Source organism: Peromyscus californicus, unplaced genomic scaffold (assembly GCF_007827085.1).
Source record: "Peromyscus californicus insignis strain IS unplaced genomic scaffold, ASM782708v3 Scaffold_6__1_contigs__length_162567912, whole genome shotgun sequence".
Lineage (NCBI taxonomy): Eukaryota > Metazoa > Chordata > Mammalia > Rodentia > Cricetidae > Peromyscus > Peromyscus californicus.
In genome coordinates, this window is record NW_026294584.1 from 114103870 (window position 1) to 114117074 (window position 13205).

The following is a 13205-nucleotide window of genomic DNA, read 5'->3' on the forward strand; positions in this document are numbered from 1 at the left end:
GAAGGAAAACTCGAGCGCTTCCTCTCCATGTGTGAGAGACACGGGCTATTTCAACAGCTGATTCCACCCTCAAAGTATACAGCATACATAAAATAAACACGGGTCACAAAAATTAACAAATCATCATAACTGTCTCATACATCCTGGGCTGGCTGCGGAAAAACAAGATCATTCTGGATTTATATCTGTAAGTATGGGATTTCCTGGACAGCTAGTATCCACAAACAATCAAACACGGGAGGAACATGGGGAAAAAGGCAGTATTATTTCAAATTTGAGCTGAGAGCCGTGATTTGTAAAAGGCTGAACAGGAACTGAAGTTGAAACCCGAAGCAAGCAAATTCTTCTGTAAGGCACTGATGGACACTGCTCTGTTGCTCTTGGCTCCGAGGCTGGTTTTTAGGTCACTGGGTTTTGAATGTGATGCCAAATGAGGATCTCACTAGTATAGAAACTTGAGGACTGACAACCAACTTAGTCTCTCAATTTACATAAAATAATAATAATAATTTAAAAAATCTAATGATACTTCACTCAAGACTTAGCACTTTTATGAGACCTGTTGCCAATATTAGTGTCTTGGAATGATCTCATCTCTCATCCTGGCTAAATTCCAGCACACAATTTCATTAACCCAGGTACCACAGGTGATAAAACTCATTTTTCCCTAAAGAGACAGCTAAAAAGTACCAGTTATACATTTATGAAGTACCAGCAATCAAAATTATGGATTTTCTAAAAGGTTTTTAACTACTTTTATTGAAAGGAAAATCGCTGTCTCAGACTTTTGTGACACTACTGCTAATAATAAATTTTACCATTTAGACATGGCCATAATATGGTAGACGGTGTCAATAAAAGGATGGGACAGAGAGATCCTCGTCTTCTAAGTAAGGCCTGATAATTCCATGCCGGAAGTGATCACATGAGACACTAAGCTAATTCATGGTTCTGAAAACAGTGCATCTGTGGTCATACATATATGCTGTACATTTGCAGCTATATGCAGAATTACCTTCCCAGGTAGACACTAAAAATATTTCAAATGCTTTCAAAGAAAGCAAAATTTAAATTTCATTTCTAAATAACAGTGGATCCAAATATTGTTTGCTTCTGTTGTGAGGAAAGTGGTGGTGGCATGGGCCTGTTTGTTTGGCAAATTTGTCTAAACTTTTCTATACAGTATTCTACATGTCACTAGAGGGCACTGTGTTCTTTAGGTCACTTTGACCTCTTCAAGTTCTAGAGAAGGTCTTGAACTCTTGAGCAACGTCAAAAAGGTTAAAGAAGAAACTGTTTTGGGGTTTTTTGTTTTGTTTTGTTTTGTTTTAAAAGGGAAAAACATTCTCCCCTTCTTGGGAACACACAGCTTTTATTCTTTTAAAAAACAACTCTAGCAAAAGCACACTAAGTAGTGTTTGTGAGAATACGAATCTCATTTTGCTACTTTCCAAGACTTCTCCCCTCAGATCTGATGGGGGAAAATTCACACTCATGATCTTGAGAGGCTGCAACAGCCAGGCTGGTACTCGATCTGCACCCCCCCCCCCCCCCCACACACACACACAATGAACGGCAGCTTCTCCCTCTCCGTGCTGACTCCACGTGCTCCTGTGCTCACTGGAGGTCATTTCACTGCCGAACATTCCAGCTTGGTGCAAGCCCCAGAGCCACAAATGGGTTTGAAACAATTTATGATATCCGGCCTCCCCAGACATGTATTAGCATATACCTGGTTCCTTTAGCATCACTTTGTTTTTCCAAAACCACAAACACAGTTGCTGGAATTTCGTGTGGAAGTGCTTAAGGGGCTGGAAGTTAACACCTTTGTGAGGCGTGCAGCCTCTCGGTGGCTGCGAAACAAAAGCCTCTTTGTCAGGGTTTCTTGAAATGTTTTCTTAACATGTTCCAAGTAGTTTTAGGCAGGGAACTAAAGTAAACAAGATGTTACCATGATAAAAACACTTGTGAAAACAGTACAGAACACACTTAGTTTCCTTCAAATGCAACTCTTCGAAGTTTTAAAAAGTAAAATTCACGGAAAAAAAAAATTTTTTTTTCTTTAAGCAATTTACCAAAGAACCATCTTGTTCTGCCTGCAGCCCTCAACCTTCTGGACATTCTCTTCAATGTTGTTCTCATGTCTTACATTAGAAACCCACAGAAAACTTTTTTGGCTTTCATAAATTACATACATTTGACTGACTTGTTAAAGGCAATTTTGTTTGCTTTGCCTCTGTCTGAATGGAGCTTTTCTATATGAAAAATAACCAAAAGGGGGGAAAAAAATCTTTCCAAATGGAATACGATGCAAGTACACAAAGTGATGAAATCATATGGAAAACTAAGTTGGGATTTGGGAGGTGTCACTCAGGGTCTAGCAGGGTGCTGGCCCAGGCCCTGGGTTCTATCTCCAAAGCAAGGCACGGGGTGGGTGGGGCTGAGGGCTTAAGGGAAAAAGAGATACTTCCCTCCAAGCATTTCTGACATTTCTGAAACTGCAGCCTGGTCTGAGTGAACACTGGAAAATGAGGAGTGTGGTCATGACTGAGAACCTTCCTGGCTGCTGTGTACCACTCCAAAGCATCATGGGAGACGCTTGTTTTTGTTTTCGTCTTTATGGGGAAGAATCATTACTCCAAGTCCCTCTGGTGAAGACTAACACTGACTGATCTGCAAAGAGAGACTAAGTGGAATGGAAAGATGGGGAAGTCTGACGGCTTCCCCTCTTGGAAGGCCACGGGCTTGTTTTCATTCCCCGATGTTGTAGGAATCAGAGCAATGCCCGCTGGCACGACATTACGGCAAGTGTGAGCACTGGCTGCCATCAGGCAACCCCAACAGTACCAGTCACGTGACAGCTCCGGACGGGGAGATTTAATAAAGAGAGAAGACAGAGCCCAGTACTAAAACTTCAAATTGTTTTGGGAAGAGACAGGGCATAGGTAGGGTCTCTGTTGGTGGCAGGAACAGACAAGACTCGTGGTTGCCTTCACCTTAGGAACAAAAACCCTGTGGCTAAGGTGTCATGTTAAGTCTCTGGTTTCCATTTTCCATCAACTCTTAACACTTCTTCAAGAGGAGAAAAACACACCTCTGCCTTTGCCTGCGAGTCTCCTCTGCCACCAACAGTGACACTTCATTGTCTAACTGGAGTTGCATCCTGAAGCACTTCTGACCGCTGTGACAATTACACCTACTACCTGGAGTCACACACGGCTGGAAAACAGGAACTAGGCATCATGTTCCTTTCAGACACCCAACCTGAAAAGCTAGGCTCGAGAACCCCAGAGCCAGGAGCTTAAAGCGTGGGTGTTGAGGGAAATTACAGACCCTCCCACACGCATTCCCCCAGCTACCCAGCTGACAGAATCCAGGAGGCACAGAGCACTGTTCAGCTGGAAATACGGGGTGGCGTCAAAACTGTGACCCAAGGTCAGAGGCCACATGCAGCTGGTATGAGGGGCACAGGCATGCTTCCTCTTCACTAGGGCTCTCTGCCTACTTTAGAGTGACATGGGGACAGGACTCTGATGGCCCACAAAACCATCAGAGTATTGACACTCCATCATGCCACACCACCCTCAGCAATACTGTACTAAAATATACCTAAGTAGATGAGACGTGCCAGTGTTTATAGAGAGCTTAGGAAGAGCTAGGCACTCCCCATGCTATGCCTTTGGAGTGTAACTTCTAAGAGATCATTATTAATACACTGAAGTCCACATGCTAAAAGGGGCTGAGATGTAACTTATCTACACAAATGGCTACTCTTAAAAGAAAGTAGCACCATTCCTGATCTGCCTTTAGAACTTTCTTCACATCCACTGCCTTAAGTAGAAAGCAACTTATTAATTCAAAAAAGGGTAGTTTTTCCCAGGTAGCAAGCACAGTGCGACAATGGTGAACAAGACTCTGAAACCAGAGCTCACAGTAACCGGGTGGCCTTAGGTAAGTCACTCAAACGTTCTGCTCCTTTGTCGCCTTAACTGTGTGTTCAAAATGCTACTGTGACATTTTCCCAGGTAGCTGTGACGATTAAATGAATTAATATGTACTAATATGTATTATTACATACCTTAAACCATGCCTGTTGAATATTTAAAGTTGTTGAATTATACATTCTTACAAAGTGACCAGTGTCAATTTGCTTCCACCATAAAAAATAACTTGTGAAAATGGAGGGGGGACTGTTGGACAAGTAGAGCCAGGGAGATTCTTCCAGAACCCTCCAACCCAGCAACTTGAAGAGAAATGCTGGAACTAAGAGAATTCTGATAACAGTGTCAGAGTTCAAGGGAACCATGTGGCTTTCATTGGAACTGCAAGAAGAGTTTCCTAGAGCCAGTGGATTTCTCTTTGGGGCTGAGCACAGACATGCTACTCAAGAGTCCCCAAGATGACTAACTTGTGTTCCACTTCATTAGGGCAGACCCTGACCCCAAAGATAAGCCTGAATCTCTAAGTATTAAATCTTGCTGTAAAGGAAGGAAAACTGAGGTCCTGAGTTGGGAACTCACGGGAGTTGTGTTCACAGGGGCTTCGTCCATGAGAAGACTCACTTTTGTTTCCTGGAACCACGTCTCTCAGCCCTATTCCCAGATGGGTCATGTGTATGAGTTCCTTTGCTCTGGAGGTGGGAATGTAATGGAGTTTGGCTCAAACTTAGAACACAGGGCTTAATCTAAACCAATGGCAGTCTGCACAAGGCCCTTCTCAGAAGAATGGAGGAAAAAACTTACACCATGGGACTGATAATCCCATGACATACAAACCTGTGTTCTCCAGTTCCCATTAGAAAAGTTCAAAGGATGAAGGCAACAGGGAAATACAGAGCTGATGGGAACCCCAAAAGCAGCACCCCCACAGCCCTAGGAGCCCTAGTCAGCCACTTGGATCCCGACATGCCTGGTGCTAGCAATGCGGCAGGAGTTCCGGTCTCCACTGGCTCATTTTCACCCCTGCCTTCATTTTTTTTCCTCTATCAACTCAAGTCAGGTTTGTACAACCTGCAAACAAAGTCTGCTGAAAAACACTAGCACATAAGCAAACGGTAGAGAATAAGCAAGCAATACTGCAAGTTGATAGCAGGCACTCCAGTTCCGCTGAGCAAACAGGAACCAGGAGCATGTCATGCCATGTGCAAAACCACAACAAAGGCTGGGGAGACGGTTTCCAACTCCCAGTCAGGCTCCTCACATCCTGAGAAGTGAACAGGCGGCTTGTTTGTAGGAGGTAAATCTAGGCCTCAATTCAAATGATCTTAGCTTTTTTTTTTTTCTTTTTTTCTTTAGAAGTGGTTTGAATTATTCACTCTTCTAGATCCTGAGGCCTAGCCATATCTTAACTGCCAGCTCATAACACATGAACCTATGACTTGAAGATTATTAGGCTAGAAATACTTTGACTGTTAATGATTTTTTTTTTTACATGGGTCAAAGTGGGGAACTGGCGATGCATTTTCTGTCCCTAGAGTTGCTACATGTCACACAACTGATAACAACAATTTTATAGTTCAAGATTTTATAACCATAAATCATGTTGACTGATGCTTGTCAGCCATCCTTAGAAGAGTGAGATCAGCAACGCATTTACTTAGCATTGGTGCCGACGGGAAAATCGGAATTGCCAAGTGTGTTCTGCCCAGCTTTTTTCCTCTCGTTGGATAAATATGATTAGGCAAACGATAGGGTGGTAACAAAACAGATTCCATGAAGGAGCTACACAGAGAACAAAGCCAGCATCACTTATCTAAATGCTAATAATGTCCTCGGAGACGACCGTTGTGCTCTTCATGTTGATACTTACTAGCTCCTTTGGACATGGCTTAAATGTACACTCACCACAGAACACTCTTGAAGGATCCAATCTGGGAAGCTACAGTAAGTTCAAAGCCTTCTATGCATTGATATAATAGTAAAATATTTACACAAAACTACCTTCAGGTAATACTACAAGTATCTTTAGGGGGTGGCTGCATCACAACATTTGTACCTGGCCCATAAAGGATGCTCTCCCCCCAGAGAAACCATCATGTGCCCTGATACACAGAAGCTACACACGATGCATATTAACTAGATGGTGATACTCTTGTGGTCCCTATAGGCTCATGTGTTTGAGTGTTTGGTCTCCAGTTAGTGGAACTGCTTTAGAAATATTGGGAGATGTGGCCTTGTTGGAGGAGGTGTGTCACTGGGGGTAAGGCTCTGGGGTTTCAAAAGCTTGCACGAGGCCTGATGTCTCTCTGCCTGCTGCCTGCAGATCAGGATGTAAAGGTCTCAGTTACTGCTCCAGCACCATGCCTGCCTGTTTTTTGCCATTACGATCATGGACTAATCTTCTAAAACTGTAAGCAAGCCCCCCAATTAAATGCTTTCTTTTAAGAGTTGCCTTGGTCATGGTGCCTCTTCACAGCAATAGAACACTAAGACAATTGTATTCAGTACACTGGTCAAGGATTCAACATATTATACAGAATCGATGCCAAGAACACAGGGCAGCTAAGTCAGATTTCTAACTACTGGACAGGAGGGGTGAGGGAAGGGAATTCTAAGATGAGAGGCACAGACATCTCCTTCAAACGGAGAAGATGAGCAGCCCATTTTGGCAGAGACTATCAGCACCACAGCTTAAGATCAGACAGCCTGAGCTTACATCATACATTCACCCACTTCTCCTGGTGAGGAGAATGATCTGAACAGAAGCCACCCAATACAGAGAGGTAAGAAACCAAGATGGCGGCACTGTCTCAGGATCCCATGGCAAAGAACGGGCCCAGCCACTGAACGACAAAGGACCAGTCACCGAAATAACTGAAGGGGAACACTGGCTTTCTCTCTACCTCAGGGTTAGTCTGGAAAACTGACTACTGTTGGTGCCTTCCATTTGGGTCTCCTTCCCTTTAGGGGACAACTATCCAGGGATGATCTAACTTCCTATGATGGTGACTCAGAGGCCACCCTCTGAAGGGCTGTGTGACCCTCGAGGGACAGCAGTAGGGACAGCAGGGGGGACAGAAAAGACTGTAACAGAGAAGACACACGGCAGATGATCCTTACTTTAGAAAGGCTGGGAAGTCGTCACAAACGGCTTCACATCCTGGCCACTTGCATACGCCATGTCCGTAGAGAGGATGGCTGTGGGGGTGCTCCTCGTGGGACAAGCTGCAAGAAAACACACAAGGGGGGGAGAGTGAGTAAAACACAGCCTGGAGAGTCCACGTGGCCCAGGGAGCATGTGACGAGTCTCACATTGCCATTCCCCGTGGAATCTAATTATTCCTGCTTTTTTTTTTTTTTTTTTTTTCTGAAGCAAGAGTTAAACTATGAACTGGAAGCTTATGTTCTAAAAACATTTAGGTATAATTGCCTGATGTTAAGAACCTACCTCCATGTGTGAAGAGTATTTGACAGGATTTTGTTTGAAGCAAAGCTCTCTACCCAGACAGTAAAGGCCGCTACAAAAGCGCCATGTTCCTGAGTGTACACAACATGACTGGAAAACCTGTACTGGATCTGCTGGCCTTGTATTTTCCTCACAGGACATTTCATATTTCTTCCTCTCTTCCTCTCTATGAAAACTGCTTCAACAAAATTCAAGTGTTCTCTTTTTTTTAAAAAAAAATTAATTTTATCCAGCAAAAAATACAATAAATAAATAATGTGCAACACTAAAAGGTAAGTTTTCAGGGCAAAATCTCCCACACTGATAATCAGCTTAGAATTAACTGGTGGTGGTGGTGGTGGTAAGTTTGTATTTCTCAAGTTACTGACAGCAAGCTTGAGAGTAAACATGGGCAGCAAGGGGTTAACACTCCAGTGGGGTTCCAATCGATGATAAGTAATGATCCGGCCACTGGGATCAAGTCAGGGGATGCTTTGATCTGAGCCATGTGGTGAGCAGGGAGGGGGTCCGCTGGGCTCCAGTGACAAGCCATATTCTCAAACATCTTCTCTATCCACCCATCCTTCAGACAAATGATCTTTACGGTCATTTCAATAACCTGAGATTCCACCTACCAGAAATGTAAAATGAACACCTAGAGTTCTGGTTTGTACTTGGCACAGTCCCTTCTCAGAAAGGGAAGGAATAGTCTGCAACTTCCTCTGCTGCCTCTCCTTGGTTTGAACTTCCAGAGCTTAGTGTGATACACAGATACACAGACACAGACACACATGAGTGCGTGCGTGTACACAGCTAGTATTTTATCCCCCTAATGGGATGCCTTTTCATCTATTTCCTTGACCATGTCCTTACACCACAGGTGCCCACTGGAGCTCCTGACCCCTCCCTTACAATGTAACCCACCCACAGCAAGCACATTCCAAACCTTTCAATCTCTGAGATTCAACGTGAATGCAGCAGAGAACAACACCTCCCAAAGGCGATAAGGTCCCCCTATGTTTTAAAAAATTATTTTGCTGGAAATCTAGTGACTTGAAAATACCAATGAGGTGCTCTAGCTTTCACAAAGGAAATAAACATGGGAACCAAAAGAAAGATGAACTGTTAGAAACAGTAATGTGTAAAGGTAGCAGAACCATCTACCTTGGGAGGACAGGAAATGAATTAGAGGATAAGGATGATGGCAGAGGGCATTCTCTAAGAACAGAGGGTTCAATTCCACTGGACGCAACAAAGGTGTTCACTTACAGGTCTGTGCATGGGCAGGTACAAATCACTGGTAATCTTAGAACTGAAAGACTATTTCACCACCACAGACTCCTCACACACTCTGAGAGCAAAGGCACAATTTATGAAAAATGTTTTTCTTAATGGTTTCAGGAGAATTCCTACCCCACTAATTATTTTCTCTAGCTATGTGATGAGAAGCTAACTGAAGTACTCTAGTTTTTTATCAGAACACATACACGTGTGTATAAATGTATAAATAAATAAACATAAATACTGAGAATAAATATCCTAAGGTAGACATAAATACATAATTTCTGAAAAATTAAAGCATGGAGAATTATACTCTTTATGTTTTTATGTTTAATTTTTAAACATTTAAGGTTTTTATTTTGTGTGTAAGAATGCTTTATCTTCATGTATATATGTGTACTATGTGGGTGTCTGGTGCCTGCAGAGGTCAGAAGAGGATGCCAAGACCCCCTGGGATTGGAGTTACAGATGGTTGTGAGCCATGTGGGTGCTGGGAAGTAAAACTGGGTCCTTTGCAAGAGCAGTCAAGTACTCTTAACCACTGAGCTATCCCTCTAGTCCTGATGTCATATCATAAAAATTTCCTCATGTTATCAACTAGTCTCCAAACTTTCAGCTATTGATGGGGATCTTATGCATCTAACTTTAACCATTCCTGTAATTTGGATACTCAGTTTTGTTATATTTTTTATATTTATCAGTAATGTCAGAGATAAAATTTATTAGGATAAACATCTTGGTATACACCAATTTCTATCAAAAGACACATTCAGAGAAACTTAGAACCAACTAACTAATAACACTAAGACTTATATTTCACTAGGAATACTGCATCAGCGGCTCTTGCTGAGTGCATGGTACCCACCAACCTGCGTCATTTTGTGTACGTGTGCTGTGTGCTCTTCAGTGCAGAAGCCAGGTGCCTCGTCTATTGAGAATATAAAACCTCCTACTACCAGTTGGAAACTGCAAATGGTATGGAGTCTAGTCAAGTCTTCTCAAATTACCAACATAACATGCACAGCTCACCATGATGCTTGCTGTCCTCCTGGTTTATCTGATGAACTAATAAATAAAAACTATTTCCCTCTAAGTGTTTATTTCTACCTCAACTTGGAATCACCTAAATGATGGGAAAGATGACTTAGGTCCTGATCCCCAAAGACTAAACAAACAACAACCCCATGCACAGAAGCACTTATGTCACATTACTTATTTAATTCAAAACACTGTTCCTTATTGTGGAAAGATCACATGCTCTCTCACTGTCACACAGTGCTGGGTTGGCTGACATGGTATATCCACTCACCCCACCCCACCTAGACATCACTGTTGACATTCTTGTGTGTTACTGCTCTCTTCTGGTGTGTTATTGTTTCGTAAAGTGGCAACAAACACTGTCACCAGCTTTCCATATGGACTGTGTAACTGAACACACTGAAATATTCCATTGTCTGAAGAAAATACTTAGGTTCAGATGGGAGAAGGGGTTGGCAGTGGTACTCTGATGGGACCACTGCAAATCTTCAGACACCAACAACTCAACACTGGGAGGGATGTATTGGGAGTTAGGGAAACTCAAGTATTTCTGACAACTTTTTATACCTTGACTGCTGACACGCAATTGTGAACAATCGCATGCAGTCATGTGCACAGGAGGAACAATACCAAGTACCACTCAAGACTGCATTGGCAGTCTGCCACTGGCTCTGCTGCCATAGTCAAGCCGCACACCCACCATGGCGCATGGCTGAGGCTGGCTTCTGGCCTCTGGGTCATTCTGCACACACCTCCACCATGCATCCCCTGCCACATCTCTGGAATGGACCTTTGACGTTTCATCAAGAGAATGGAAGAAGGAATATTAGATTTCCACTGCTTTCTGGCTTCTGACAAAAGAGCCAAGAAAGCAAACACAAACTCCTCAACTTCAGTTAATTAGAGCTCCAGGAGCAGGCTGAAAGACAGTGGGCAAACAAAACTCAAAGCACCTGATGGTGGGCAGCAACCAGAAGACTCATCAGGATACAAACTGCTCAGGGGTGACCGTGAGGCAGAGTGGACCATCAGTCTCTGTGAGAAATGCTCAGCATGTTTGCTTTTAAGATGCTCAAACATATTTACCCAAAATGAAACGTCCAGAAGTTTGGAGCAAGTGTTCCTTTTCTTTTTCTTTCTTGGTTCCCCTTTCCTTTCCTGTTCCCCTGCCCCATCTCTCCTTCCTTTCTTAGCTCAGGTGGCTCTGAACTCCATGTTGTCAAGAATAACCTTGAGTTCCTGATCCTCCGGCCACCCTTTGCCAAGCTCTGGGATTACAAGTGTGTACTACACTATGCCAGGGCCCAGGTCAAATGTTCAATAAAATTTTAGTTTGCTTTACTATAAACTCTCAGGCTGAATATTCCTATAGGCAGAGATCGCTCATTCACTCCCACATACTGAGCATCTAAGACAGTGCTCAATAAATGCTCTGTAGATTTATCAATGAACAGACAGCAAACACCTTGTCCTATTTCATTTTTTTATGTGGTAATATATTCAATATTTGCTTTCTCTTATTCTTGTAGGTAAAGACCAGAATTATGCAAACCCACAGGAGAAAATATCGCTGAAGATACTTTGTATTACTTAATTTTATTCAGACTATGTGCAACACAGATAGATGCATTCCAGAAAAGCCAGTTGATTTCAATCTTCTCTGATAATCCTTGCTACGTAAAAACTAAATATAATTTAACACGAGAACAGTGGTAGCGTTTCAGATGTGAAGGAGTCAACGTGCCAGGGAAAGTATAATTACATATAGATATGAACTAACTCCTGACACTACATGGTACTTATCAATGCGTTTACATTTGCTATGGTGTGATGCCTCCATTCCCAATGACATTTGCTATGCTATTTCTGTTCGATTTATTTTTCCGACATTGACATACACCAGCCACAGTCTTTACTTGCACATTGGTGGTAGGAAAGATTTTCTTTTCTGTCAGGGCTGGAGCATGAACCCTGTTCCGCATACTGGACAAGCATGTGACCCCTGAGCTACAACCCCGGCCTCTTGGAGAAGTTTGGAAACTTCACTTTACATTCCCCAGTTTCATTGCCTAGCCTAAACTGGAAACTGGAATTATTCCTGTCGCCTGCCACAAGGACAGCTTCTCAAGATTTCAGTCTGCAGGCTTCAGTAGACACTTAAGCTGTGGGTCCCCCTGTGGTGACCGAAGGAAGAGGAACTCTTGACTAAGGAGACACGTCCTGCCAACTTACATGTCAGCTTTGGGTATCTAAATCAATCCCGCCATCCACAAAAGCTGCAACTAAACATTTCTTAATGTGAGCGACATGTGCACTGACATGTCTTCTGAGTCTCCCCCAAGTTCATTTTTTGTCCCATCCCAAATTTGCCTACTTGGTCTTTTTTAACTTGACTCATTTGTAGCAAAAGCCAACACTGGTGTCTACTGGGGTACACCCCTTCTCCCTACCTAACCATCACACCAAAATTATAAACTGTATGTACTATAGTTCGTGGGCATGTACATGATAAACTAAGTCATGGAAAGCTATGCTAATCTTTTTGCAATTGCTCAAAATAATAATTTGTTGTTGTTGGTCCATAGAATTATATGTCATATGCTGAAGAGTTGACTCACTTAGAACGTGAAGTCAATGATTTTGCGTACATTTGGAGCTGTAGAACCATAACCATAGTCTCATTTAAGAACACTCTTAGTGTTCCTATAGAAATTCTGTACCTAGCAGCAGGCACTCCCTACCCGCTCCCTGCCTGCAGCCCCTCGCCCCCATTGATCACTTATCTACTCCCGGGTTCCAGACATTTGCCTGTTCTGTACATTTCATATAAACACCATTAGACAGTACATGCTCACTGGTGTGTGGCTTCTTTCACTTAGCATGTTTTAGAGGCTAACATATCCAAATTGCAGCTTTTTATGGCTAAACACTATTCCACTATATTTATGCAGCACATTTTTTTTTAATCCAGTAATTTCTTAATGAACATTTTGAGCTGTTTCACATGTTGGCACCTAAGAACACTGCTGCTCTGAAAATGTCAATTTATGTACCTGTTTAAATGTGTTTTGTTTTTAAGGTTTTTTAAATTAATTTTTCTCAAAATTGTGTATGTGATTTTATTACATTTACATAATCTCTACCCTCCCTCTCTCTCCTTCAATAGACTCCCAACTCCCTTCCAAATTCATGACCTGTTCTTCTTTAATTATTACTGTCACATATACATATACACATATGTATGTCTCCTGAGTCCATTTAGAATGACTCTTACGTATATTTATTTGAGGTGACCACTTGGGACTGGATAAGCTATCAGGGGGCTCATCCCAAAAGAAGACTGATTCTCTCTCTCAGCAGCCATTTAGCTCTTCATCCCAGGGTAGGGTCTTGTGAAATTTCCCTCCTCCATGTTGGCATGCCAGCCATGTTGTCATTATATAGGTCTTGTTTAGGTAACCATACTATTGAGATTTCTAGAAGACACTGTCTCACCATAGGCA

General features: G+C 42.6%; 1 protein-coding gene across 8 annotated transcripts in view; it reads right to left on the reverse strand.

Moving 5' to 3' along the window:
- Foxp1 (forkhead box P1) overlaps positions 1-13205 on the reverse strand; it is a 527364-nt gene that overhangs the window by 46580 nt on the left and 467579 nt on the right. For all 8 annotated transcript variants that reach the window (XM_052722207.1, XM_052722208.1, XM_052722211.1 and 5 more), the window contains one exon: positions 7059-7163. In XM_052722207.1, coding sequence (XP_052578167.1) covers positions 7059-7163 — 105 coding nt within the window. The remainder of the gene's footprint in view (positions 1-7058; positions 7164-13205) is intronic.